The sequence below is a fragment of the Manacus vitellinus genome, unplaced genomic scaffold, assembly GCF_001715985.3.
Source record: "Manacus vitellinus isolate BGI_N305 unplaced genomic scaffold, ASM171598v3 scaffold_18_pilon, whole genome shotgun sequence".
Classification (NCBI taxonomy): Eukaryota; Metazoa; Chordata; class Aves; order Passeriformes; family Pipridae; genus Manacus; species Manacus vitellinus.
This window is the reverse complement of record NW_021939324.1, coordinates 1539071-1564182: the sequence shown is the minus strand read 5'-3', so window position 1 is coordinate 1564182 and position 25112 is coordinate 1539071. Positions and strand designations below refer to the sequence as shown.

The 25112-nt window shown below is 40.5% G+C and overlaps 1 protein-coding gene across 3 annotated transcripts; it reads left to right on the top strand.

Moving 5' to 3' along the window:
• The first annotated feature begins 800 nt into the window (after window positions 1-800).
• C9 (complement C9) lies at window positions 801-24728 on the top strand. Of its 3 annotated transcripts, none has more exons than XM_018070401.1 (11): window positions 801-933; window positions 7359-7476; window positions 8076-8223; window positions 9609-9756; window positions 11404-11542; window positions 13173-13388; window positions 16351-16591; window positions 17983-18111; window positions 23174-23352; window positions 23563-23791; window positions 24543-24728. In XM_018070401.1, exons 1-11 carry the CDS (start codon window positions 848-850, stop codon window positions 24707-24709), a joined length of 1800 nt encoding a protein of 599 aa, XP_017925890.1. In that variant the 5' UTR covers window positions 801-847; the 3' UTR covers window positions 24710-24728. The 3 variants fall into 3 exon arrangements, with proteins under 3 accessions (XP_017925890.1, XP_017925892.1, XP_017925891.1); XM_018070402.1 differs by having other exon boundaries at window positions 810-933; window positions 7383-7476; XM_018070403.1 differs by lacking the exon at window positions 7359-7476 and having other exon boundaries at window positions 808-933.
• Window positions 24729-25112: the final 384 nt, after the last annotated feature.

Sequence of the window (25112 nt, the reverse complement as noted above, 5' to 3'; positions counted from 1 at the left end):
AAAATTGCCCTGCCCTATCTCACACACTCCCTCCTCCCTGCCACAAAAAGCAGAGAACAGAAAATATTAAAAGTACACTTTTTTTTTTTTTTAATTAGCCATGATAATTTGGAATATCCTTATACTGGATGTTTGTTTTAAGCTTGCATCCAGATACTCAATTCTTAACAGCTAAACAGCAGGTTATTTATGAGTGACTTGTGTCTTGTGACTGTGTCCAACACATGATGCCTTAAATCTGGATTACAACAAAGTACTCAAAAGGATTGCCCTTCTAAAGAGCTAGCTTGTGGTTTGGATGTTAGTGACAGAGTAAAAGCTAGAAGAGTTTTAGTCTCCTTCAAAACCACAAAAAATGGTGTGTTGTTTTTTTATATTGGCCGGGGGAGGAATAAAAAAAATCTTGGGACTTTACTCCTCCATTACTCCAAATGAAGATTCCAAAGATGTTGGACGGTAAACTTGCTCTTGTAAACAGCTCTGCTTTAGGAACTCTTTGTTCCTTACATGAGTCACGGCTATGACAGCATTTTTACTGAGCAGTTAATGGTTCTCCAATTCAATACATAATGTCTTCCCTATATTAGAAAGATACTATTAAACAAAACTTGTTAGTTTTTAATCTTTAAACTACTCCACAGTATTACCCAGTCCCCATTCAGAGGAAAAAGTGGATTTTTCTGAAAAGTGGACTTTAGAGCATTTACCGTAAGGCAGTTTTGGTCCATTACTGGCATTCTTCAGTAAACACTGCTTTTTGTTTGTTCTCTTGGTAATAAATAACAAAAGGAACAGATAAATAAATTACAAATTCGGTCATGGCTATTCTAGTCTATTCAGCTACAAAATGAGAATCATGCTTGTTATCCTGCAGTTTATAACCATACTATGGAACTTAGAGATGGTTGTCTCACTTTTGGGGGAAAGCAGAAGGTAAGTGTTCTTTATCTTCTGCAGCTGTCTCTACTGTTTTGTTTCTCTTAACACAGAGTATAAACATCCAATGCAGACATTTCTTGTGGCAGCTTGCTTAGATACCCTATGAAAAAGCAAACTACTTCTTGCTGTATTTCAAGGAGTTAAATAGCAATGCTGTATCCATTTATTCTGGATGTGTGTGACACAATAAAGGTAACTGGTAGCAATTGAAGCCATATTCTTCCAGGGTGGTGAAGCTCAGACGCCTGTTTTCTGTTGCACACTGAGTGTTAAAATACTTAATATATTTCTTTCTGAAGATGTACAATTTTATGCTGACAGTACTTCTCTTACTATTTAAAGTCTACCTATTTCTAATCTTTGGAAATATAGCCTTTGTGTTTTCACTGCAAGTATCACTAGGAAGTGAACGAAGGCTTAGTCCCTACAAAATGATCACATGAAAACAACTAAAGCACTACTCTGTCAGAAATGTCTATATGTCATTTACTAGAATGGCCAATATGAATGATGAAAAAAATGTAAGTCTTATGTTGGAACAAGTCCAGAGGGCCACAAAGTTGATAAGAGGACTGGAGCACCTCCCCTACAAAGACAGACTAAGAAAGTTGGGGTTGGTCAGCCTGGAGAAGAGAAGGTTGTGGAGAGACCTCATAGCAACATTCCAGTGTCTGAAGGGAGCCTGCAGGGAAGCTGTAGAGGGACTTTTCAGCAGAAACTGTAGTGGTCAGACAAGGAGTAATGGGTACACACTGAAAGAGGGGAAATTTAGGCTGGGGACCTTGAAGATCATCTAGTCCTAACCACCCCTGTCATGTGCAGAGACACCTCCCACTAGACCAGGTTGTTCAGAGTTCCATACACCCTGGCCTTGAACACCTCAAAGGATGGGCCATCCTCAACGTCCCTGGGCAACCTGTTGCAGTGTCTCACCATCCCTACAGTAAGAATTTTTTCTGAATATCTATATGAACCTACTCTCTTAATCTGCTTTCCCTTGTCCTGTCCCTACATGCTCTGGTAAAAAGTTCCTCTCTATCTTTCTTGTAGGCTCCTTTCAGGTACCAGAAGGCCACAATTAGGTCACCCCTAAGCTGTCTCTTTCTAGGCTGAACCATCTCAATTCTCTCAACCTTTCCTCATGGGAGAAGTGCTCCATCCCTCTAATCATCTTGGTGACCTCTGCACTTGCTCCAACAGGTCCATACCCTTCCTGTGCTGGGGACCCCAGAGCTGGATGCAATGCTCCAGGTGGGGTCTCACCAGAGCAGAGCTGAGGGGAAGAATCTTCTCCTTCACCTGCTGCCCACACTGCTTTGGATGCAGCCCAGGATGTTTGACTTTCTGGGTTGTGAGTGAATGTGGCCAGTTCATGTCCAACCTCTCATCCACCAGCACTCCCAAGTCTTGCTCTCCAGGGTTGCTCTCAGTTTGTTCATCCCCCAGCCTGTGTTGGTGCTGGGGATTACCTTAATCCAGGTGTGCAGTACCTTGTACTTGGTCATGTTGAACTTCGTGACATTTCCATGGAGCCACTTTTCGAGCTTGTCCAGGTCCCTCTGGATGGCGTCCCATCCTTCAGGTGTGTCAACAGCATCACTCCACTTGGTGTCATCTGCAAACTTGCTGAGGGTGCACTTTACTTCACTCTCTATTCATTAAAATATTAAATATATATAAATATATATAATAAATATATATAATGACCATGTTAAACAGCACTGTACGGACCCCTGAGGTACACCACTTGTCACCAATGTCCATTGGGACCCTGAGCCATTGACTACATCCCTCTGGATGCAACTATCCCAACTACTTCCTTATCCATCTAACAGCCCACCCACTGACACCATCTCTCTCCAATTTAGAGAGAAGGAAGTTGTGGGGGACTGTGTCAAAGGCTTTACAGAAATCCAGATTTATGATATATGTAGCCTTGTCCACTGATGTGATCACCCCATCATAGAAGGTCACTAGGTTGGTCAGGCATTTGCTTCTTATGTTTTGATGTTTATTATTATTTTGGCATTCAGATCCAATCAAAGCACAGGGTAGACATGTTCATTTAGAAACAGTCCTGCCAGAATATACAATTATTACAGGGAATCCATAGCAGGCAACTTTGGCCAGCAGCTTGGCTTCCCAGTGTACCAAAGACTGTGCAGCTTGATGATGGTGCTAGCAACTACAGCTGGCAAAGGTTATGCCCTCATGTGATGCTATCATGTCTCCAAATTTAAGAGAGCCATGCTTTCTCTCTTGGTCAGTGATAATTAAGCAACCAAGGCTTTTTCTTCAGTCTTCACTTTTGTCACTGATGAACTCAACAGTCCTCTATTTTGAAGTATGGCTCAATAATAAATCACCAGAGCTCTGTGGCCTGATGCTGTACAGGGTGTATTGTGCAATCCAAGACAAGGTGCAAACAATTCTGTGTTCTGATTGTGAAATGGCTTTTGCTTTCTAAAGAGTACCCTCCTGTCCCTCAAACCTCTCAATAAAGGATTGCAGGGAATGTACTTTGATTTCCTTGCTTGTCTGCAAAGTTCTTGCTTTCAGCTGTACCCTTCAGTGAAGTTCAGAAATATATTTCACTATAAACTTCTCTAGCGCCTGAATACGTGACGATCACTAGGAACAAGACGTACATCTACCTTTAGAAATCCTCTTAGACATCTCAACATATCTTTAAGGAACCTGTCAAGTCTTCAACCTGAGGTGCTGGAATACATGTTGTTACTCAGAGGTTTACAGTCCTACATCAGTAAGGAGATGAAAAGGTCATATATGAAGGCATCTCGCAGATATAGGAAGGGCTGATTCTCAATCATTTGCTAGAGCAGTAGATTTTAGTTTCTTCCCACTGTTCATGCTGCTGTCTGCTAAGTGGGCGGAAAATATTTTGTAGAATGCTGCACAGCAACTTTTCAAGCATTATTTGTTTATTATTAAGTATCTGTGATACTTATGATATGAGCTAATTACAGATGAAAGTTGTTTTTGAAGACACTGGAGAGCTATGTCAAATTTTGAATACACTACAACTTTCCAAAATTTCACAGAGCTGCAAAATACATTGAAAGGGACTTCTGGAGGTCTTCTACAATGTTCTGTTCAAAACAAGGCTTTAGATTAGGTTATCCAGGGGTCCTGTCAAACAGCCTTGAATACTTTCACGGTAACCTGTTTCCCTGCATTTCCCTGGGTAACCTATTTCAATGTTTAATGGTTATAATCATAACTGTTGGGTTTATTTTAATATTCAGATGACATTTCTCCTGAAGCAAATTCTGTATGGGACCTTTATCTTCTATATAACTATCTTCTAGAACTTAGCCTTTCCTATAGAAGTTTCTAAGAGTTGCTGTACACACTTCTCTTTTCCTTTATTCCTTTTGATTTATAAAACTTAATATAACATAGGGTAAGTGCGACTGAAGTGGAATTATAATGTCAAAAATCTTTATCCTTTCCCAGGCTGAATTATCATTCTGATCTATGCAAGCACATATGCTTAGTCAATGTTTGACATACACACACCTTGTAGTAAACCTCAACAGCACTGGAGAAAAAAAGCTGGCCCCTAGCTGGGCATGTGAAGGAAGAAGAAAGGACTCATGTTAAACATACCATGTTGAATCTAATCACAGTCCTTCTGTGTCGGGGTAAAGAGACAGAATCACAGAATCATGGAATCAACTGGATTAGAAAAGACCTCCAAGCAACACCACTGTGGTTACTAGACCATGGCATTAAGTGCCACATTCAGTCATAACTTAAAATCCTCCAGGGATGGTGACTATACCACTTCCCTGGGCAGCCCACTCCAATGCCTGATTACCCTCTCTGTAAAAAATTTATTTCTAATATCCAACCTAAACCTCCCCTGGCACAGTTTAAGACCATGCCCCCTTGTCCTACTGTTGGTTGCCCGGGAGAAGAGACCAACCCCCACCTGGCAACAACCTCCTTTCAGGGAGTTGTAAAGAGTGATGAGGTCTCCCCTGAGCCTCCTCTTCTCCAGGCTAAACAACTCCAGCTCCCTCAGCCTCTCCTCATAGGACTTTTGCTCAAGTCCCTTCACCAGCCTCACTGCTCTTCTCTGGACCTGCTCCAGCACCTCAATATCCTTCCTGAACTGAGGGGCCCAGAACCGGACACAGCACTCCAGGTGTGGCCTCACCAGTGCTGAGTACAGAAGAATCACTTCCCTGGTCCTGTTGACCACACTGTTCCTGATCCAGGCCAGGATGCCATTGGCCTTCTTGGCCACCTGGGCACACTGCTGGCTCATGTTCATTTTCCTATCAATCCAAACTCCCAGGTCCCTTTCTGTCTGGCTGCTCTCCAGCCACTCTGTGCCCAGCCTGTAGTGCTGCAGGGGGTTGTTGTGGCCAAAGTGCAGGACCCAACACTTGACCTTATTGAACCTCATCCCATTCGAATCAGCCCAACTCTCCAGTCTGTCCAGGTCCCCCAGAAGAGCTCTCCTGCCTTCCAGCAGATTACCCCATACCTGATAGTGATCATTAATGGATGCACAGGTAGAAATGTAAGAACAAGACAGATGTTGAAAGCCATCTCCCTCATTCCCAGCACTTTCAGCTGCCAAACAGTGGGTTATAGATTTAGGTGCACAGAGTCCACCAGAGTATTAGTGAAAGAGAGTTCTGTATAAAATGGACTTCTCACAAGGTGGTTTCTACATCCTCTATCAAGCGCCCCAATTCCTGGTGTCAGGGACAAGCAAAGCTTCATGCTTCCCTACCAGGTAAGAGTTTGTAAGGTTCCTGTTGTATGGAGAGAATTCTTCATTCTTTATCTCATTTCTCCTGTGTATAGAGATTGGGCATACTTGCGCTCTTCCTTTTTTTTTTTTTTCATAATCCCACCTGTTAAAAGCAACATCCTCAGCCAAGGATATATTTACTGCAGGTCCTGGGTTGAGGTCAGGGGACTTCTGGGAAGGAGCTGTTTAGGAGCAGCAGGCAAGGCCGTTGGGAGTCTATGATACAGATATTTCCAACAGCAGCTGTGTTGCATTTTTACTGCTTGTGTGTGTGACAGCAGAAAGTCTGAGGAATCAGAGCCAGTCAGGTCAGCAGATTATATAAAAGGTTGCACAGCAACCCTGTTATCCTTGATCTGTTTAAAATTCAATAGCTAGAAAGAAGTTGATTTATCATCTCAATGACAACTTACTACTTATGTAAACTGAACATAGAATAAATGGCACAAGGAAGTTAGAACAACTGCTATATCTTTCTTGTCCAAACTGCAGATTTCTTAATCTTGTGGAATCAGGTTATATTTGTTTAGAATCCTGACGTATCTGTACAATGTGAGGGGCTCAAAGAGCAGAGGGTAAGGCCCTGCCTGCAATGAAAATCCATATGTACATCACACTGTGATCTGCTGGGCTCGGCAGAGAAGGTCCCAGTGTAGAGCAGAAGCAGCAACATTAACCTGGAGAGACGCAGAGAGGGTGAATGAATATGGAAGCATGTAAGGCCAAATTGGAATAAATTACTCAGAGCAAACCAAGCAAGTCAGACTTTAATGATCCTTCATTCCTCTGCTATCTAACATTGTTACCTGTGAAGATAAGGTCAGCAGTAAACTACTGGCCTTGGTTTTTAAAATTAAAAAGTCATTCTACAGTGCATTAGTTTTTAATATCTACCAGTGAGTGCCTTAAAGAAACTTTATTTCTATTATGGCCTTTCACTTAATGACAACTGGTAGTTTGATGGTGTTTAAAACTGAGAACCAAAATGAAGAGTCACTCTAAAAGAAATAGGCCTCACTGCAGAAGTATTCAACTTGACAAGCTGAACAACAGTAAGATAAACACTTGTCTTTTTTTTTCCAACAATGTAAGTTAGTCTGTTACTAAGTAATACCTGTATTTATGAGTTTTCTTTCAACTCAGGAAAATATTTACACTTTTATCCAGGCTTAAGAACAATGCCATTAAAGTTAATAAGCTAAAAAAAAATCACAAAAACATGTGTTGAAGTACTGCATCTATTCAAGATGTGCTGCTGTGCCTTTGCCTTTAGACTTGCATATTGGGAAGCACAGCCACTGTTTGAATGGGGGACTGCAGATGTTCTCTGTGTATTATTGTTTCATTCTCCTCAATAATATGACCCATCAGAAGAGCATTTGTATGCATGAAGATCTAAAAAACAGGGAAAGACCTGGCTTATTAAGTCTTCAAACTGTTTTTAATGTAATTGTAAGCCACCAAAGAATTTAATATTAGGCAGCTGTTTATACAACTAAGTACTGCTATGAAAGTGAAACAGAAATCAGCTTGAAGATTCTTCCAAAATATTGGCCCATGGTTTAAATACAAACTCACATGTGATTTTAGTGTACTGCCCAGGACTGTACTGGAATGTTTTGTTTGACAGCTCTTCAGAAAAAGCTTTCCACAGGGGAACAAGAGAACTGAATGCTCCATCTCCAATAGATTGTAAACTGAGCAGCTGGAGCGCATGGGGGCCCTGCGACCCATGCACCTATCAAAGGGTAAGCTGTTGTTGGAAGTCTTTGTTCCAAAGCCACAACTGAAGGGATGCTGTCTGTCTGGTTGTTGGTTATGAGAAAACATCAGACTGCAACTCTTAATACTGTATGTTCATGACTCAATGACACCCACAATCATTTCAGATGTGAAGCCATAAGAATAAGACAATAATGTAGAATACTGTCAAGTGCTCTCATTCAAGATGTTTTCTTCATAGAAATTATCTATTTTGGCCATATGGATGTTTCTATTAAAAAGCAGATTTTTATTTTCTTAGGGGAGTGGTTCTTATGAGACTTTAGAAAATAAAAGACTTGAAAGCATACAAAATATAAGTGATGCACTACCTCCATGGAATGAAATAAAAAAATTAATGAAATAAAGTAATTAGTGAAAAAATAGCATCTGTACGTATTAGCTGAATATTGATAATTATTAATTCAATATTGTTTTAACCAATGTGCCTGTGGAATTTCAACCAAATATTTCACCAAAGATGCTTCATTTTGAAAAGTTCTCATGTTCACATAGAAACCCTTCAGTTCTGGTAGAGTTCTCTTTTCTCTCTGGGCCATGTTAATAGTGTTATTTGTCTTTCAAGTTTCGCTCTAGACGTATTGAAAGATTTGGACAATTTGGTGGAAAACCGTGCCTGGAGGCCTTGGGAGACACACAGACCTGTGAAACCAGTGAAGTCTGTCCTGAAAAACCAGAAGCAGACTGTGGTGCTGACTTTCAGTGCACTTCTGGTAGGTCTTGGTTTTGTGCCATATAATGCCTTTACTCAGAAACTACACTTTACTTAGTGCTGTAAGTTAAATCATTCTCCATTGAAGACAAAATACATACACAAAAAAGAGATATATGCTTCATTGCTTTTCCAGCTGGAGGTGATTCCCTGAATAAAGGCCTCATGCCAGCACTTAAAGACAGTCTGTAGGCAGCTGGGTTCACAACCACAGTGACAAAACAACAGCATGAACAATGCTTAAGACAGAGTACATTCCTCTTATCTTCCATTATAATTTGCATGTAGTTTAAATTCTTCTGTAATTTCTTCTTCATGGTTAGAGGCTGACCATGCTGTGAGTATCCTTTCTTCTACCTTAACTGCTCCACCTGCTAATGAATCACTATGTTTTATGAAAAATCACTGGGGGGGGGACCTAAGGCTAAAAGAATTTTAACAGAATGGATATGGAAGTTTACTGATCTGAGGGTTATGATGGATGCTAGCTGGAGACCAGAATGCATCTCAATTGAAAGTAAGATATAAATTTGTAAAGCGATGCAAGCATGGCAAAGAAATTAATGTAGTGCTCAAGACTCATCAAAAATCAAAACAAAATAGGAAAAGTTAATAGTAATAAATCTAGTCAAAAAAGAAACGGAAAGATGGTAACTCAACTTTGAGGACTGAGACATTTTTAGTATTGTTTTAAAATCAGAGTAGTGCAAAAAGAGAAATTAAAAATTGGAAAGTAGGCCTTTAGCTACTAGTTCACAGGCATTGCGTGTCTTTACTGGAGAGGCAGATGATATCAAGTAGTGATGTTTTATTTTGCTAGGGCTAATTCATCTAAATCTTTAGATCCTATGGGGAAAAAAATGAGTCTTTGTAAAACTTGTGATATGCAGCCTCAGGAAAATTACTACTACACTGTTGCTTTAGAACACAAATCACTACAGTTTTGGACACTACAGTGGCCATAGTATTTAAATAATATTGTCCAAATTACCATAGTTTAAATAATTTAGAAATAATTCTTTGTTGATGTTGAATTGGCATTTTCCTGTAGTCTCTTAATACAAAAAACCACCAAACCCAAAACAAAACAACCAAGCTAACAATCAAAGTTTAATATAGAAAAAATCTCAGGCTGTAACAACTTTCTTCATATGACAGCAGTTCTCCTGTGACTTACTTTTCTCAGCCACCCTAATAACTCCTATGTAAATACAGTAATATGCAGGGGGGTTTTCATTTTAAAGAGGTAGAGTGTAGAATTTTAATCCCTCCTGAAAATAATAGAAATGTATGTAGAGGGAGATCTCAATAAAGAGTAGCTGAGGGTGTCATTTATAATCCATCTTGACAAAAATGCATTCATGTAATGTTTTATTCTTTGATTAGGTCGGTGTATAAAGCAACGACTTGTGTGCAATGTAGACAATGACTGTGGAGACTTTTCTGACGAAGATGACTGTAAATCTGACCCAAGATCACCATGCCGTAACCACGACATTGATGTGTCTGAAGTTGGTAGGACTGCAGGGCAGGGGTATGTATGAAGTAAAAGGTAGTATTGGACCTGGTGAAGAGTTTAGGATTGTCTCGAAAGCCAGCTGAAAATACTGGGGCACACTGACATTCCCAAAATTGGAATCTCAGTCATGTTTGCATTTGTATTCAGAAATGCTAAGTAGCTTTTGGAAGAACACTCAACTACCATTTTATTTTGTATACCTGTGGAGGATAAAATATTTATGCAGACAGTGTAAATCAATCACAAAGTTAGTAAACAGAATCATAAATAGATACTACATGAATTAACTTAAAATGCATATTATTCAAATGTAAAGTTTATAGAGATATAGATATGTTTCAAGTGATATTTCATAAGAAATCAGTAATTCCCAATTACTTTACTAAAAAGCATGTGTAAAGGGAGAAAATATCTCTTGATTATTTATACAATGAGATGCCTTACTGCAATAACACTCTGCCTGCAGCTTTTTTGCACCATTGAATTCTCCACTCCCCAGATCTTTGTTGTTTATAGGAGTTTTCATCGTTAATCTAAGATATAAATGAATCTTTCTATTCTCAGACTCTGCTGCATTTCTTTAGTTTCAAACAAAAAAAAGAATGACATATTGTTTATCTACAAACGGTTAGAAGACAGCTATCTGAACTTAATAGATGAAAATAAAAGTGTACAACAGCACCACCCTGTGTTTAATGAAAAGGATGATCCTTCTCATTTCATTTCTTACTGCATAAGGGAAAAAATGCTTCTGTTTAAGCATGGGGAAGTAAACCAAGTACTTAGGCAATTTTAGAAGTAGCTTCTTTCTTATTTCTACGGCAATCTATTACTAGAATCTTCCATGAGAAAACCTTGTATAGAGATGCAGTAGTGATGTTGGAGACTTCGATGATTCAATTACCACTTTCTGCACTCAAATAGGTACAGGCATTTCTCAGATGCATGTGTTGTAAATACTGAAAATACTCAAATGTATGAACCAGGCACAGAAGAGCAAAAAAGTCATGCAGAATCCTCCAAGGAGCAATTATTTTTGGAAATATTTCTTGTGCATCGGTATATAGATGCATAGAGCTTTACAGCCGATGTTCTTGCCTCCCTTGTTTTGTAATGATTCATATTTCCTTTCTTATGCTGCAGGAAACACTGCTATTTCACCAGGTCACACCCTGAAAGAAGAGACAATACTAGGAGTAGCTATATATTCCTTCTACAGATTTGATGGGTGTGGTACACGCTTGATGATGGAGCTCCTACCAGCAAACAAACTAACATAAGTTATGAAAAAAACCAAACCAGATCCAGGTTAAATATAGGTGTTGAGATGTACTTTTAAATCTATAAGGAATGCTTTCTCACAAACACATTGGTCAAGCAGAAATTATTTTAACCTCCTTTTATTCCTAAGGTTCTCACTGTGTTTGATGTTTACCATCTTTTATTTGTTTATTTCTCACACATGTAAAGAACTTTACAAAAGATGTTACCTGATTTCCGTTACACAGATGAGAAGACCACAAGAGATGAGTCAAGCTGCCTAGACGAAGCAAGATTCAGTTTCACAGCTACAGTCCCCATCTCCTGCAGAAAATGACATTTCCAGCCTTAATACCATTGTCTGCAGGTGCTGACACCTCCTGTCTTGTATTTTTCTTATAGAATCAATATTTTAGGGATGCAGCCAATGGCCAGCCCATTTGACAATGAATTTTTCAATGGTCTTTGTGAAAGGGTGCGTGATGGAAACACACGGATATACTACCGCAAGCCATGGAACGTGGCTGTTCTCATTTACGATGTAAGTTTAATTCCTGTGCAAACTAGGATGTGTTTAACCGAATACTGAATCCTGTCATCCTCTTGGAAGACTCAGCATATCTCTCGAGTCAGGCAGCTGAAGCTTTTTAGCATCAAGTTTGCGCTGAAGTCTAGAGAAAAACAAATTTTGTTATCATTTACTTTGGGAGTTAAGCTCAGTTGTACCAGAAAAACTCCCACAGGTTCATTGCTGCACCTTTGCACAACAAATGAAACTGTCTGGAATGTTTACAGTATGAGTGGATGAGATGAGCAGAAGCTGTACAGAAAGGATTATGATATCTAACTTTTACTCAGTAGAGAAGCAATTAAGCTACTTTTTCAAAGACACTGAAAAAAAAAAAGGCAGGAATGGTATTAGGATACTCTGGTCCTACTTGGTTTCCCTCTGTCCTGTCGAAAAAAAAAATCTAATAGGCTTTTGAGTTTCAGACTATGACTTCCAGTGAGGCTTGAAAACCAACAATGTTGATGATTGTTGAAACATAAACGTCAGATGCATTTCAGAAATCAAAGCAGTATTTTGCTTACCAAAGATTTTGCCTATTTCTTCAAGAAGGGACTTCATAAAACAAATACAACTTAAACCACCTCCTGCCTAAAATGTAAATCTGACCCAAGATGATTGTTTATATTTGATTTTGAGGTAGAACCATTTTCAGTTATTAAAATTCTATGTTCTGGTGAAGTATACTAAACAACACTGAAATAGGTATTTCTGAATTAGCTATTGTCTGCCGTAAGAAAAGAAGACAAAATCATAATTCTGACTCATTTCAGATGTCAGGACCTATTAGCAAACTTTATCTCCATTCTAGGAAAGAGATGGATACTATTATTCCTTACACAGAATCACAGAATCTCCTGAGTTTGGAAGGGACCCACAAGGATCAGCAAAGTCAACTCATGGCCCTGCAGAGGACCATCCCCAAGAGTCACACCGTACACCTGAGACCATTGTCCAAACGTTTCTTGAACTCTGTCAGGCTTGGTGCTCTGCCCACTTCCCTGGGGAGCCTATTCCAGTACCCAACCACCCAAGATGCTGGGTGAAGCACCTGTTCCTACTATCTGACCTAAACTTGCCCTGACAAAACTTCAGGCCATTCCCTCAGGTCTTGTCACTGGTCACCAGAGAGATCAGTGCCTGCCCTTCTGCTTCCCCTATGAGGAAGCTGTAAACCATGTAAAGGAACTCTTAATTCACATAAGGTACTTGGACAGTGTTACATGCTGAGATTTAATACTCACTGAAATATTGTCATTACAGCTTTCTCTTCACCATTGAACCACTGAACTGATTGAGATAAGGTGGTTTGTGGAGGGAATGGTATTTCTGTTTCCATTTGATTTGTTTTAAAAGAAAAAAAAGAGGTGTAAGAAAATGTATTGCTAAGTGATGTAAATTATATAGCTTTAAAGGGCTACATAGATTTTTATATTACTGCCTGTTTTGTTTTCTCATACAATCTTTCATTATCTTTTCTCAGACAAAGGCAGACAAAACCTTGGATTTTTTCTTATACAACTTTTTCATTATCTTTTCTCAGACAAAGGCAAACAAAACCTTGGGCTTTTTCTTACACAACCTTTTCATTATCTTTTCTCAGACAAAAGCAGACAAAACCTTCACATCAATATTCTACCATGATCGTTCAAAAATGTTACGAGAGGTCTACATGGAAAACCAGAAACACTTTAGTGCTGGCCTGTCTCTGAAATATACACCTACTGATGGAAGAAATATTGATGTAGAAGGAAATTTCACGTATAATTATAGAAAGACTGCAACCTTAAATTCCATTCTGCAAAGCTCCACTGAAAGGGTGAGTTTAATTCAACTAAAGGTTTTAATGAAAATATTCCACAAATAGCACAATTTGTACAGTGTTGGAATAACAAAATAATATTCTTTCTAATTATTCTAATCACCTGCTACTTTTCTGTCATTTAAAAAAACAATGGTAATAATAGGGTTAAGATTTCAGATGTGGACAAACGGTAACCAAATGTAGCTTCTTTTTCCCACTGTTTCCCCTTGGCTAGCAAACACCCTCATCTCCCTCAGGAGTTGAAGTTAGAAAGGGTCAAGACCTGTGGTCTCACCTTGATTAAAGAGCAGCTCTGATCTAGTGCAATGTGGGCAAATTAGGTCAAGTTTTGTGACAAAAAACTGCCACTGAACAGACCTACACTATGTAAACAAAATAAACATGTAGAATAATGACTGAAAGGCCAGATCCCAGTCATTTGGGTACTTCTGTACTAAAGAACTGGCCAGGGCTAAGAGGCATGGGCATTAACACTGGTACATGGCAGTCTATTGTTTTTACTAGCATGGTTTTGGCAGTGTTAGCTCTTATGGACTCATAAGCAATGCCCATCCTGCACTTCCCTACAGGATGTTTGAAGCGGATGTTCTCATAGGCAGTCTGGAGAAAGCAAGCCTATTTTGGGGTTGCACAAAAGCCATATCACTACCATCACTTTGAGACAGGGGAAAGACCCATTTTATTTACCAGTAAAGAATTAGCCTTAGCATTTAGTGAAGGCCAAATGAGAAAGACCATAAAAAGTGACACTAGATGTGTTGTGGTTTAACCTCAGTCAGAAACCAAGCCCATGCAGCCACTCGCTCATTCTCCCCCCATCAGGATCAGGGAGAGAATTAGAAGGGTAAAAGCTAAAAATCTCATGGGTTGAGATAAATACAGTTTAATAGGGAAAGCAAAAGCTGTGCACATAGGCAAAGCAAAACAAGGAATTAATTCCCTGTTTCCAGTGTGCAGGCAGGTGTTCAGCCATCTCCAGGAGAGCAGGACCCCATCACATGTAATGCTTACTTGGGAAGACAAACACCATCATATCAAACATCTACTGCTTCCTCCTTCTTGCCTCCTGCTTTACATACTGAATATAATGTCATATAATATGGAAAATTGCTTTGATCAGTTTGGATCATCTGTCCTGGCTGTATCTCCTCCCAGCCTCCCATGCAGCCCCAGCACCCTCCCCAGTGTGGCAGTACAAAAAGCAGAAAAGGCCTTGGCTCTGTATAAACAGTGCTCAGCAATAGCAAAAACATCTCTATATTGCCAACCCTGTGTTCAGCACAAATCCAAAACACAGTTCCACACTAGCCACTGTGAAGAAAAATAACTCTATCCCTGCCAAAAAGCAGCACAACGTGGCATTATGGCCTATTCCAGCAGCTATGTGCTGGGTCATATACCATTCCTCACCCTGTATGCTAAGGTCTGTGATCACGACATGCCATCATGTACAAGGCACATCAATTCCATAGCGCTGAAGTGCACCACGTGAAAGCAAGAATAGATCTGCCTCAACTAATTCAAATTCTCAAGTTTATCAGCCTCGTTACCTAGGACCTGTTCAGAGCTCTGGAGGTCAAGTGGATATAAGGGAAAACTAATATAACTTCCACAACCTGTTAATTAAAATAATGCTGAAGAGAAAGGTCTGTACTATATAGATAATTTGACACCCAACACTGATTTTGTGTTGGTATGAGTTTTCTTGGGATGGAAAAGAACTCAAACCATAAATCTCCCCAGATGCAAAAGATCAAGTTCTGTAGCTTAAGGTGTTTTATGGACTGCTTACAATCAAGTGACCTGTGATAGGAATTTTGGCCTCCAATTCTTTCTTAGAGATCAATTCAGAAAATGAGTCACAATCTGTCACCAGCTAAGTTCTATCACTGTAAACTCATGTGGCTGAAGGGTAGTGGAGTGGTAGCCTCTGGCTGGGAATCCTCCAGGGCTCACGTGAAAGTTAAAGCCAGGAGGAGCCTGGAGGCACCTGGAGATCTAAGGATTTTGTACATCCTGGTTTGCAGGAATATTGCACCTGCAAAAATTTCCTCACAGTCATTTAGATACCTGCAGACTTCTGCTGGTCTCAAGCAGCATCTGAGTCACCAGTTTAAGATCCTTTAAATGGTGCCAGCTAGTATGATGGTCAGGTGCTAGATCCCTTTTACAAACCTCCTACTGGGCACTACTGTTGAGGGAGTCATATAAGTACTGCAGATAATAATGGGGTTTGGAAGGCATGCGTTTGCTTAGATTCTTAAGTAACTCTTTCAAAAAATTTTATTTCACAAGTTAAGTGCAGTAGCTAAGTCCTAGTTTAGAATATGATACAAAACCACCTGGTATGTAATTTACAGACATATCAGTCACTGTAGCTAGACTTACAATGTATGTATGGGTCAAATGACTCATGGATTTTTTCTGTCATTAATTCTCATTTTATGATGTTATTTGGGGGGCTTTTGTTCTTAATTGGAGCTGTGCCCTTCCTTCTGACGGTCTGAGAATAACAGGGAAGTGATCCAAAAAAAGAGAGAACTTAGTTCTGCTCTGACTATAAGCAAAGACAAAACTCCATCTTACCCAGAGTGGGCAGCTACTGTTATCTATATAGAATTACTTTTCAGTGTTATGAAAGTCAGAAATCCACTTTAGGTAGACGTCGTACTTACAGAGAAGACCCTGTTGTCAAATAGATCACAAAGGGCTTACTGAAATTAGTAAGGGAAGAGCTCTGCAAAACTGGAAGAACTGAAATTATGTCAGTCTCTTGATGTTTCCTCAGTTTAAATCAGAGAATGTTTAATTTTAATCAAACAAGTTTGACCTCTTCCAAAACACTAGACTGAATGCCATGTTTAAAAGTGCTGCTATAAATAACGTAGAACAGATTTTCCTGCTGTGCTGCGTACCAGAATGGCACTCTCACCTCTTTTCTTCTTCCTGCATTCAGAACCAAACCTTTCTGCATATAAAAGGAAAGATTCAGCTGGGAAGATTCCAAATTCGAAGTCGTGATGTCCGTCTCACAGATAGTTTCCTAGATGATTTAAACGTTTTACCTGCTGAATATGATAAGGGGGAGTATTTCAAATTCCTAGAAGATTATGGAACTCACTATGCAGTCTCTGGAACTGTAGGAGGAAAATATGAACTTGTGTACGTGCTGGATGATTACGCTATGTCTCGAACAGGTATGCACTTTCTTGGTCTTCCTGTGGTAAAAATGTTCTAGCCAAGTCTCCAGACATTCAAAGAGATGTATGATGATCGATCTGTCTATATGATATGTGGAGCAATACTGAGAACAGCACAGTTCAGTGTGTACTGCTTGTGGTACACCAGTGGCATTACAGAATTACATGAATTCAACAGATATTAGAGTCAGCCTTTCTAACTGACAGAAATATTTGAAGTCTCTATTTTAAGTCTATAACTGAGAGGGATTTAAAAAAATTAAAAAGATCTCTTGAAAATATTAGGAATTATAATTGCTGGGACATGATTTACAAGAGATCTCCAAAGCCTTGAAAATCTGCCTAAATCTTAAATCCATTTGCTAGTTGGTACTTTTTGTGTTGCAATCACTCTAAGAGTACAGTGGTGACAAAAAACAAGGATAAAATTGAAGTACTTCCTAGAAATCACATGGTGCACTTGAGTGTGTTGAAACTGATTTCATAGCCTTTAGCATTCACACTGGAATTTTCCATGTCCTAGTTAAGATAGAAAAGCAGAAATTTAATCCTTCCTCATGTGCAGTTCAGAAATATGTGGGTTTGTGCTGGATTAAAGTGATCACTCTGGAAAAAATTTTAAAAAGGCAATTCTCATGCTGATTTTGGAAATCAGAAAATAATTACCTGCTGCATGCAGTGTCAGCAACAATATTACTGTCAGATATTCAGGCTATGCAAAGGGGCACAGGAGAAAGATGTCACATATCCTACTGTTAGTCTGTTCAGAACCTGGAGACTGTGGTGCTAGATTTTTTTTAAAGTACAAATTTTAAGCACAATTCTTTCTGAATACAAAAGTGAAGTTGCAGATGATATATTTGAGTTTAATAAACAGAAAGGAGGTGTTGGAGGCAATAGTGGATAGATGAGGATTAGAATTAATGAGAGTAGTGTACTTGTAAGAGATTAGTAGCCTTGATTAACTTTATGGGGAAAAGGAGTGGAGAAACTTGCTTGAGGTTAGGAAAAAGAGAGAGAGACTGGGAGAATTGAATAATTTGGCCCATAGAAAGTGTAAATGTTAAGCAGATGTGAAAGAAAAACATCTCAATATAATAATTGGAAAGAATGGTTCCTAGAGGGCCATTTGCTTTCAACTAGATCAAAGAAAAGAGAAATCCATTTTTAATATTTTCCTAATCACTATAGATCTTACCTGCATCTGTGCAGGCACTTCAATTACAATCATCCTCACATTCATTTCATAGAAGAGGACAAAGCAGAAGATAAATGGGAGGAAGAAAGCCACAAGCATTTTCAGTAGCCCCAAAAAATTTATTCTCTGTGAATAATATCACATTATTTATGGTCATGCAACTTCTCTAATCATTTTTTTCTACTCTCAGGTATCACTGTAGAAGACGTGCAAAAATGCCTTGGTTATCACTTAGATGCCAGTATTGCATTTAGAAACTTACACACCGATTTTAATATTGATAGTGGCAAATGTAAAAAGATTCATGTGAAGGACAAATGTAAGTATGTCCTTCATTTACATTATGTCTTTTACTTAAGAAAAGATGATAACAGTTGTTCCACCTTTTATAATCAATATAATCAATATAGTTATTGCTTTTAGTGGACCAATACAGGTGAGGCTGACATAATTCCATGCTCTCGAGACAGTCTGAGAATGTGTTTCCAGCACACACACATACCCACAAACACACTTACATGATACATACATATATGCACACATCACTGGCCACACAAATAAATACAGACAAAAGCACAGCACCCAGGCACCAATGGTTTCATCCTGTTCTCCCCTCCATCTGAACAGGGTGAAAGTCTTTTAGTGGGTAATATCACAGAAACACAGGATGGTGGAGGTTGGAAGAGTCCTTTGGAGGCCATCCAACTCTCCAGCTCACACAGGTTCAACTAGAGCAGATGTTCTTCCCAGGCACCGCAGGCCTCAGGATACTTCAGGCCCTCTACAACATACATGTATAGCCAAGACAGATCCCTCTAGCAGCTGATGTTAGGACATTCAATTGAATGAGCAACTAGATTGTTATAGTCTCCTGTTAGTGACTCTTAGATATACAACACTAGGCTCACAGCTCTACTCTCACTGCTAGTACAGACCACCTGATGCATGCCAACACACACCCACACACACACTGTGGATGCCTTCAGTAAGTGGCCTTAGGTGCCCAGTCTACCCAGCAATTGGCCCTTGAATCCTCTTACCTCCATTTGCCTTAGGCAGATATACCCTCACAAGCCAACAGGCCTCAGTCAAACCAGGGACCTTGACATCTCTCCAGTATTTGGCCTAGAAATCCTGGTCACTCTGGCAGCCATCTCCTCCACTTATCTCATTCTGGAGATATAAAATCATAGAATAACAGAATGATTTTTGAATGAGATCATCTAGTTCTAACACCCCACTATTGGAAGGGATTCCACGCACAAGATCATGTTGCTCAGGGTCCCATCCAATCTGGCCTTGAACACTTCGACAGATGAGGCATTCACAGTTTCTCTGGGCAACCTTTTCCAGTGCCTCACTGCTCTTTGAGTAAAGAACTTGATATGGTTTTAAGCTGGCTCCCTGCCAAGTATCCAAACCTTACCACAAGAAGTCCCGTCCCCCCCCCAAAACCTCAGGGAGAAGAGGGAGAAAAAACAACCAAGAAAACTGAAATTCGAGAGAGAGAGACAGCTAAAGCAACATATATAAATATATTTACACTTATGTTACAGTTATATACAATTGAAATATATATATAATTTCACAAGGGAAAGGGAAGGGAGAAGGGAAAAGGAATAAAACCAAAATAAAATATATATATATATATCCCGATTAGTAGCCCAATATCTAGCAACTAAAAGAACAGGCAAAAAACTATCTTACTACTCTCTTTGGGACAACGGAGAGTCACGCTGGAACAACCGCCAGCAACCTCTGTCTCCCAAGGTTGACAAGGCCTTACCAGGCCTCGCTCCCCAACCCGACAGACTCAACAGCAGGGAACCTGCACCTCCAAGCCGCCGGAAGGAAAGAGAGTGAAGGCCTTTCCTCCTTTCTTCTTATAGCCTGGCTTATGTAAAAATCATAAGGAATACTGGGTAAATCTGGGCACTTCCTTGGTTACAAACTGGTCACCAAGGAGGGCCTAGACCAAACTACCACAGAACTAATCTAAATCTCTCCTCTTTTAGTTTAAAACCATTCCCCTTGTTCTATCACTATCTAATCATGTAAAAAAATCACTCTCCTCTCTTTTTATAAGCCCCTTTTAAGTACTGGAAGACCACAATGAGGTCTCCCCAGAGCCTTCTGTTCTCCAGGCTGAACAACCCTAACTCTCTCAGCTTGTCCTCAGAGGAGAGGTGCTGTAGCACTCTGTCCATTTTTGTGGCCCTGCTCTGGGCTTGCTCCAACAGGTCCATATCTTCCTTGTGCTGAGGACCCCTGAGCCAAACACAGGTGATGTCTCATGTAAGCAGAGTAGAGGGGCAGAATCCCCTTCCACAACCTGCTCTTCTTACTGCTCTTGATGCAGCCCAGGACACGCTTGGCTTTCTGGGCTGTGAGTGCACATGGCTGGGTCATGTCCAGCCTCTCATCCAGAAGCACCCCCAAGTCCTTCTCACCAGGCTGCTCTCAATGATTTTTTCTTGTGGTCTGTACTCATGTCTAGCATTTCTCAACCCAGGTGCAGCACCTTGCATTTGGGTTTGTTGAATTTCATGAGGGTTTGGTTGGTCCACTTCTCAAGTTTGTCTGGGTCTCTCAGGATGAAATCCCATCCTTCTGTTGTGTCAACTGCACTCAGCTTTGTATCATTTGCAAATTTACTGAGGGTACACTTAATCCCACTGTCTATGAGACTGATAAAATCTCACAGACCACTGATCCCAAGACAACCCTGAGGGACACCACCCGTCATTGGCCTCCACTTGGACATATAGCCATTGACCACAACCTTCTGGCTGTGTCCATCCAGCCAATTCCTTATCCACCAAATGGTCCATCCTCCAAATCCGTGTCTCTCCAATTAGGAGATAAGGATGTTGCGTGTGACTGTATCAAAGGCTTTACAGAAGTCTAGGTAGATGACATCGATTGGTCTTCCCTTGTTTCCATTGCAGTGACATCACCACAGAAAGCCACCAGATCTAGGCCAGAGTAACATCTGCTTTGATACCTGACTCCCAAGCCACTTACTTGTTTAATACCCGTTAGTGATCACACCTGGTGTATATATCCTAACTTACTGCACTTACTGGCACCACAAACACCAGGTCCCTGTCAATCATTGTCCAATTTTACATGCTGGCACACAGATCTCCATACACATGTGAGTACGCAGAATAAGGTCCCCTTGCCCTAGAAAATAGTCAGAAATGGACTTTAATGGTAAGCCAGGACAGACTGCAGAGATGAAAGACAGTATATGGTAGACAAGCTCACTGATCAGTCACCTTTCTATATGCAATCAGCCCCCTTTTCTTGCTTTTGTCCCTCTGTCTCCCTATGTTTATTCCTCCCAAAGCCACCATGATCACCCCTTACCTCTTCATTGGCACTTCTCTAAATATATGTCAATTATTTAAATTTGTGCAATTCCAAAATGCTATTCTTTGCATCCAAAGAACCCTTCCATTGACTCATCTTGGTCTTGACTCATCCGCAGCCTCATCCTGCAGGGCTAACGGCTCTGCTGGGACAAGGCCTGAGAGGACTCAAGGCAGGGGCTTCCTTTCCCTGATTAGCCTAGTTGTGTTCCCTTGCCTGTCACTGTTCATCTCTACTCCCTTGTGTGTCTGGAGACGGGTTTTGTTTCACATGACATAAAAGTTGCAGAAGGGAAGGAGATTTACTACTGGGTGCAGAAGAGGCAATTAATTTCCGTCCTCTGCTGTGTTTGAGTTACGAAGTAAAAGATGCTACTCGTCTAGTCCCTGCCCTTTACTGGTTCTGCTCAGGTGATACAGTAGCATTACTCATATTATCTTTGGCTTGTTGTCAAATGACTATGATCTCCGTAATACCTTTCAGTTTGTCCTATCCCTTCTTTTCATTTAAGACAATAGGGTTTTCTACTGTCATGGTTTGAGATAGCCCCAAAATCCAATTCCCTAGTCTAAGCCCCCTCCCACATCTCAACCTAATGTGAGATGGGTTTTTTCCAGACAAGAACACACCAGACTCCAAATGGAGGAAAGGGAATATAATACAATGACTGTACAAATAAATACTATAACACATTATACACACAATCACAACTATCTCTACCATGACATATAGTATTTACAATGGACCAGATCTCTTCTCCCCTCCAAATAAAAGTTCAGGAGGGAAAGAAGGACAGATCCCTTCCAGTCCTTAAGCAGCAGCATCTTCTAATGCAGCAATCTGTCTGTCCTCTCCACATGCAGCAGCTGATAGCTGGATTTCTGCCAGCACTCACGAGGGAGGTATCCAAGCTCCCTCGGCCCCTTGACGCAGGCAAAGGGGTCTTCTGTGGGCTTCATAACCCCAGACAAGGTCGTTTCACCACGGTCATATCACGAGCACAGGGGTCTTCGTGACAGTCTGGTATCTCCAGGAGATTCAAGCTCATTTCAGGGCCTCTGTGTTCTGCTGTCTCAGGCTGCCACTGTGGCAGCAGTGCGAGGGGGGGGAGAAAGCCAAGGTCACCCCCTCTGCATTCCTCTGGCTGTCCCGGTCCAGCTCCGGGACGTCTTTTGAGCTTCTTAGCTCCTCTCTCTCTCTCTCCAGTGCTGCATGTCCAAAACTGCTCTCCAAAATAGGAGTCCATGTCCCTCTTCTCCAAGAGGGGTCTCAAGGGAGTTTTTGGGGGGGGGTCTGGTATCAGTTCTCACCCCCAGAGCTCTGTCTCTCAGCTGCTGGCTCTCTTTTTCCCGGCTCTCCTTCCAGGAGTCCTCTCTGCAGTGCTGCATGTTGTTTCTGCTGCTCCTCCATTTCAGGTCTTATCTGTCCTGGCTCTCTGCCACCATTTCTCTGGTCAGTGCCAGCTACTGCTCTGTGCCCATGGAGAAAACATCTCCCGGCATAACTACAGGCACCTAACTCAGCTTTATGCTGTTCCAGGTCCCTGCAGGCCCCCACTGGGGGCTGGGGGCCAAAGCCCCCCTGTGGGGCTCAGAGCCCCTTCCTCGTGGCTCTACAACATGGCCACCTCTCCTGCAACAACCAAAACTACAACTCATCTCTTCCGGTGAGCTTGTGGGTATGTTGACATTTTTGCAGGAGCGCCCATTGGACAGAATTTCAAAACTTCCAGGGATTTCCACCCCTTGGGGTCTACCACTTTTCTTAGCCTCTGGGGGAACACAAGATCCAAACCACTACATCTACTTAAATTGCAAAATAGATTTCCTCCCACATAAAAGGTAGGAGCAAAGAAAGATGGAATTGTATTACAACAGTGAGTGAAGGGGTCTCTCTACAATCATTTTAAAAAGAGGAACTGGCTGAACTAGAAGGACAACTGTGCTTCCAGATGCATGGGCATTAAACACTCTTCTTCTTCATCCTCTCTTTTTTTCTTTCTGTAGCACAATTAAATGATGATGCTGTCATTGATGATGTCCTCTCCTTAGTTGAGGGGGGAAAGATTGACTTTTCAGTTAAAATAAAAGAAATGTTACTACGAGGATCTAAAATGGTTGATGTGGAGGATTACATACAGTGGGCAAAGTCTTTGGTTGATGCTCCAGTAGTGATACAGCAACGGGTAAGTACAGCTTCTTCGAAGCTGTGGCTTTTACAGTTTGAAAGTTTTGTTCTAAGATGGAGGTAAGACACCAAGTTTATCATGAACTTTCAGGTATTTTCTTCATCTTGAGAGTTTCTTCAGATGCTTACGCTAGTGATGGCCATATAAAAAGGATTCGGAATTGTGGAAAAGTGTGTTTTGCATGGGCTTTTTTTTTTTTTTCTACAGCCTTCCCCAATACATACGCTTGTTCCAGTTAAGATGAGAGATGCACATTTAAAGAAACAAAATTTGGAAAGAGCAATTGAAGACTACATTACTGAATACAGTGTGTGCAAATGTGAACCCTGCAAAAATGGAGGCACTCTTGTGCTGGTAGATGGAGCCTGTACATGCCTGTGCTTAAGCTATTTTAAGGGAATTGCTTGTCAGATTCCCAAATCAACATTAATTGAAGGTTAGTAAGTACTCTAAATAAACTGAGTATATTTGTTTTTGAAAATATCCTGACAAAATGAGCCTTCATAAGGACAGAAGAATTTCATAGCACTCCATTATACCTACTGCTGTCAAATCTCATGGGTATAATGGTGTGGAAATAAGTGTAAGTTACTGTGTTCTTTCTATAAAGAGGGTACTCTAATTTAGAGTTCATTGTCCCACATACATTATTGTGTCTGGAATGACATGAAGTTCATTTGAGTACACAGGAGCATTAGTGAAGCATGGTGCAGTAGTGGTAAACTGATTTCAGGAAAAAGCAATCTCACCATGTCTTAAACTATTTTGTCTTCAGCCTTCTGCAAAAGTGCTGTGTTTGCAAACACATGATCACATTTCACAGTTACTGTGCTAGCTTAATATTGGGTTGATCTACAAAATGGAAGAGGGAGAAGGATGCAGTTCCACAACTGACAATATAAAAAATTGATTGTGCAGTAAATTAATTCTCTGTGGCCAGGTTTTTAAAGCACAGGTGCCCAAAATGGGCCTTAGAACTTGATTCCTAGGATGAAAAATTGTTGAAAGCCTGGGGCTCTTAAACAGTGCCACTGATGAGAACATTCTCAAAAGCTAAATCTGTGCTTTGGGTTGTGTGCTGGAGGCTGCAATGGTCTGCAGAGTCACCATAACTCAGAATGTAAGAGTTGAATCACAGTCTCCTTGAGAGAGGTAGGTGGACTCATCTTGGTATTACTGTGTCTTAGTACCAGTTGTCATTGATGGAGGCTGGAGCTGTTGGAGTGCCTGGTCCACCTGCATCAATGGAGAAAGCACTCGAACTCGCCAGTGTAATCATCCTGCACCAGGACCTGGTGGCAGACCATGCCAGGGAGAAAGCATTGAAAAACGGCCCTGTGAAGGAAAAAAATAGCTAAGCTCCTCAAAAACAGGTAAGTAGCTTCTTTAAATGTGTTATTGAAGTTTATAGTAAATGATCAGAAAATACTTGGAGCATTTCAGAGATGCAGTTGATGAAGTACTGGGTAAGTCCACTTACATCTTTCATTTAAATCTGTTCTTTGATACAGCTGATCAGCCACCTTGTATCAAATTCAAGAACAGTTAGATTTGTATTTAAATGTCTTGATAAGTAATTTTATACTATAGAATTCAAGATTAGAATGGATTTCTGGATAAGAACAGACTAAAAATGCAATTCCTAAAAAAAGAGATTTCATGTTTATATTTCAGAGAGAGGAGAAAAGACGTATTTTACAGAAAAAAAATATTAAGACAGTTTGAGAAACTGAATTCTCTTCCTTGATAAATAGAAT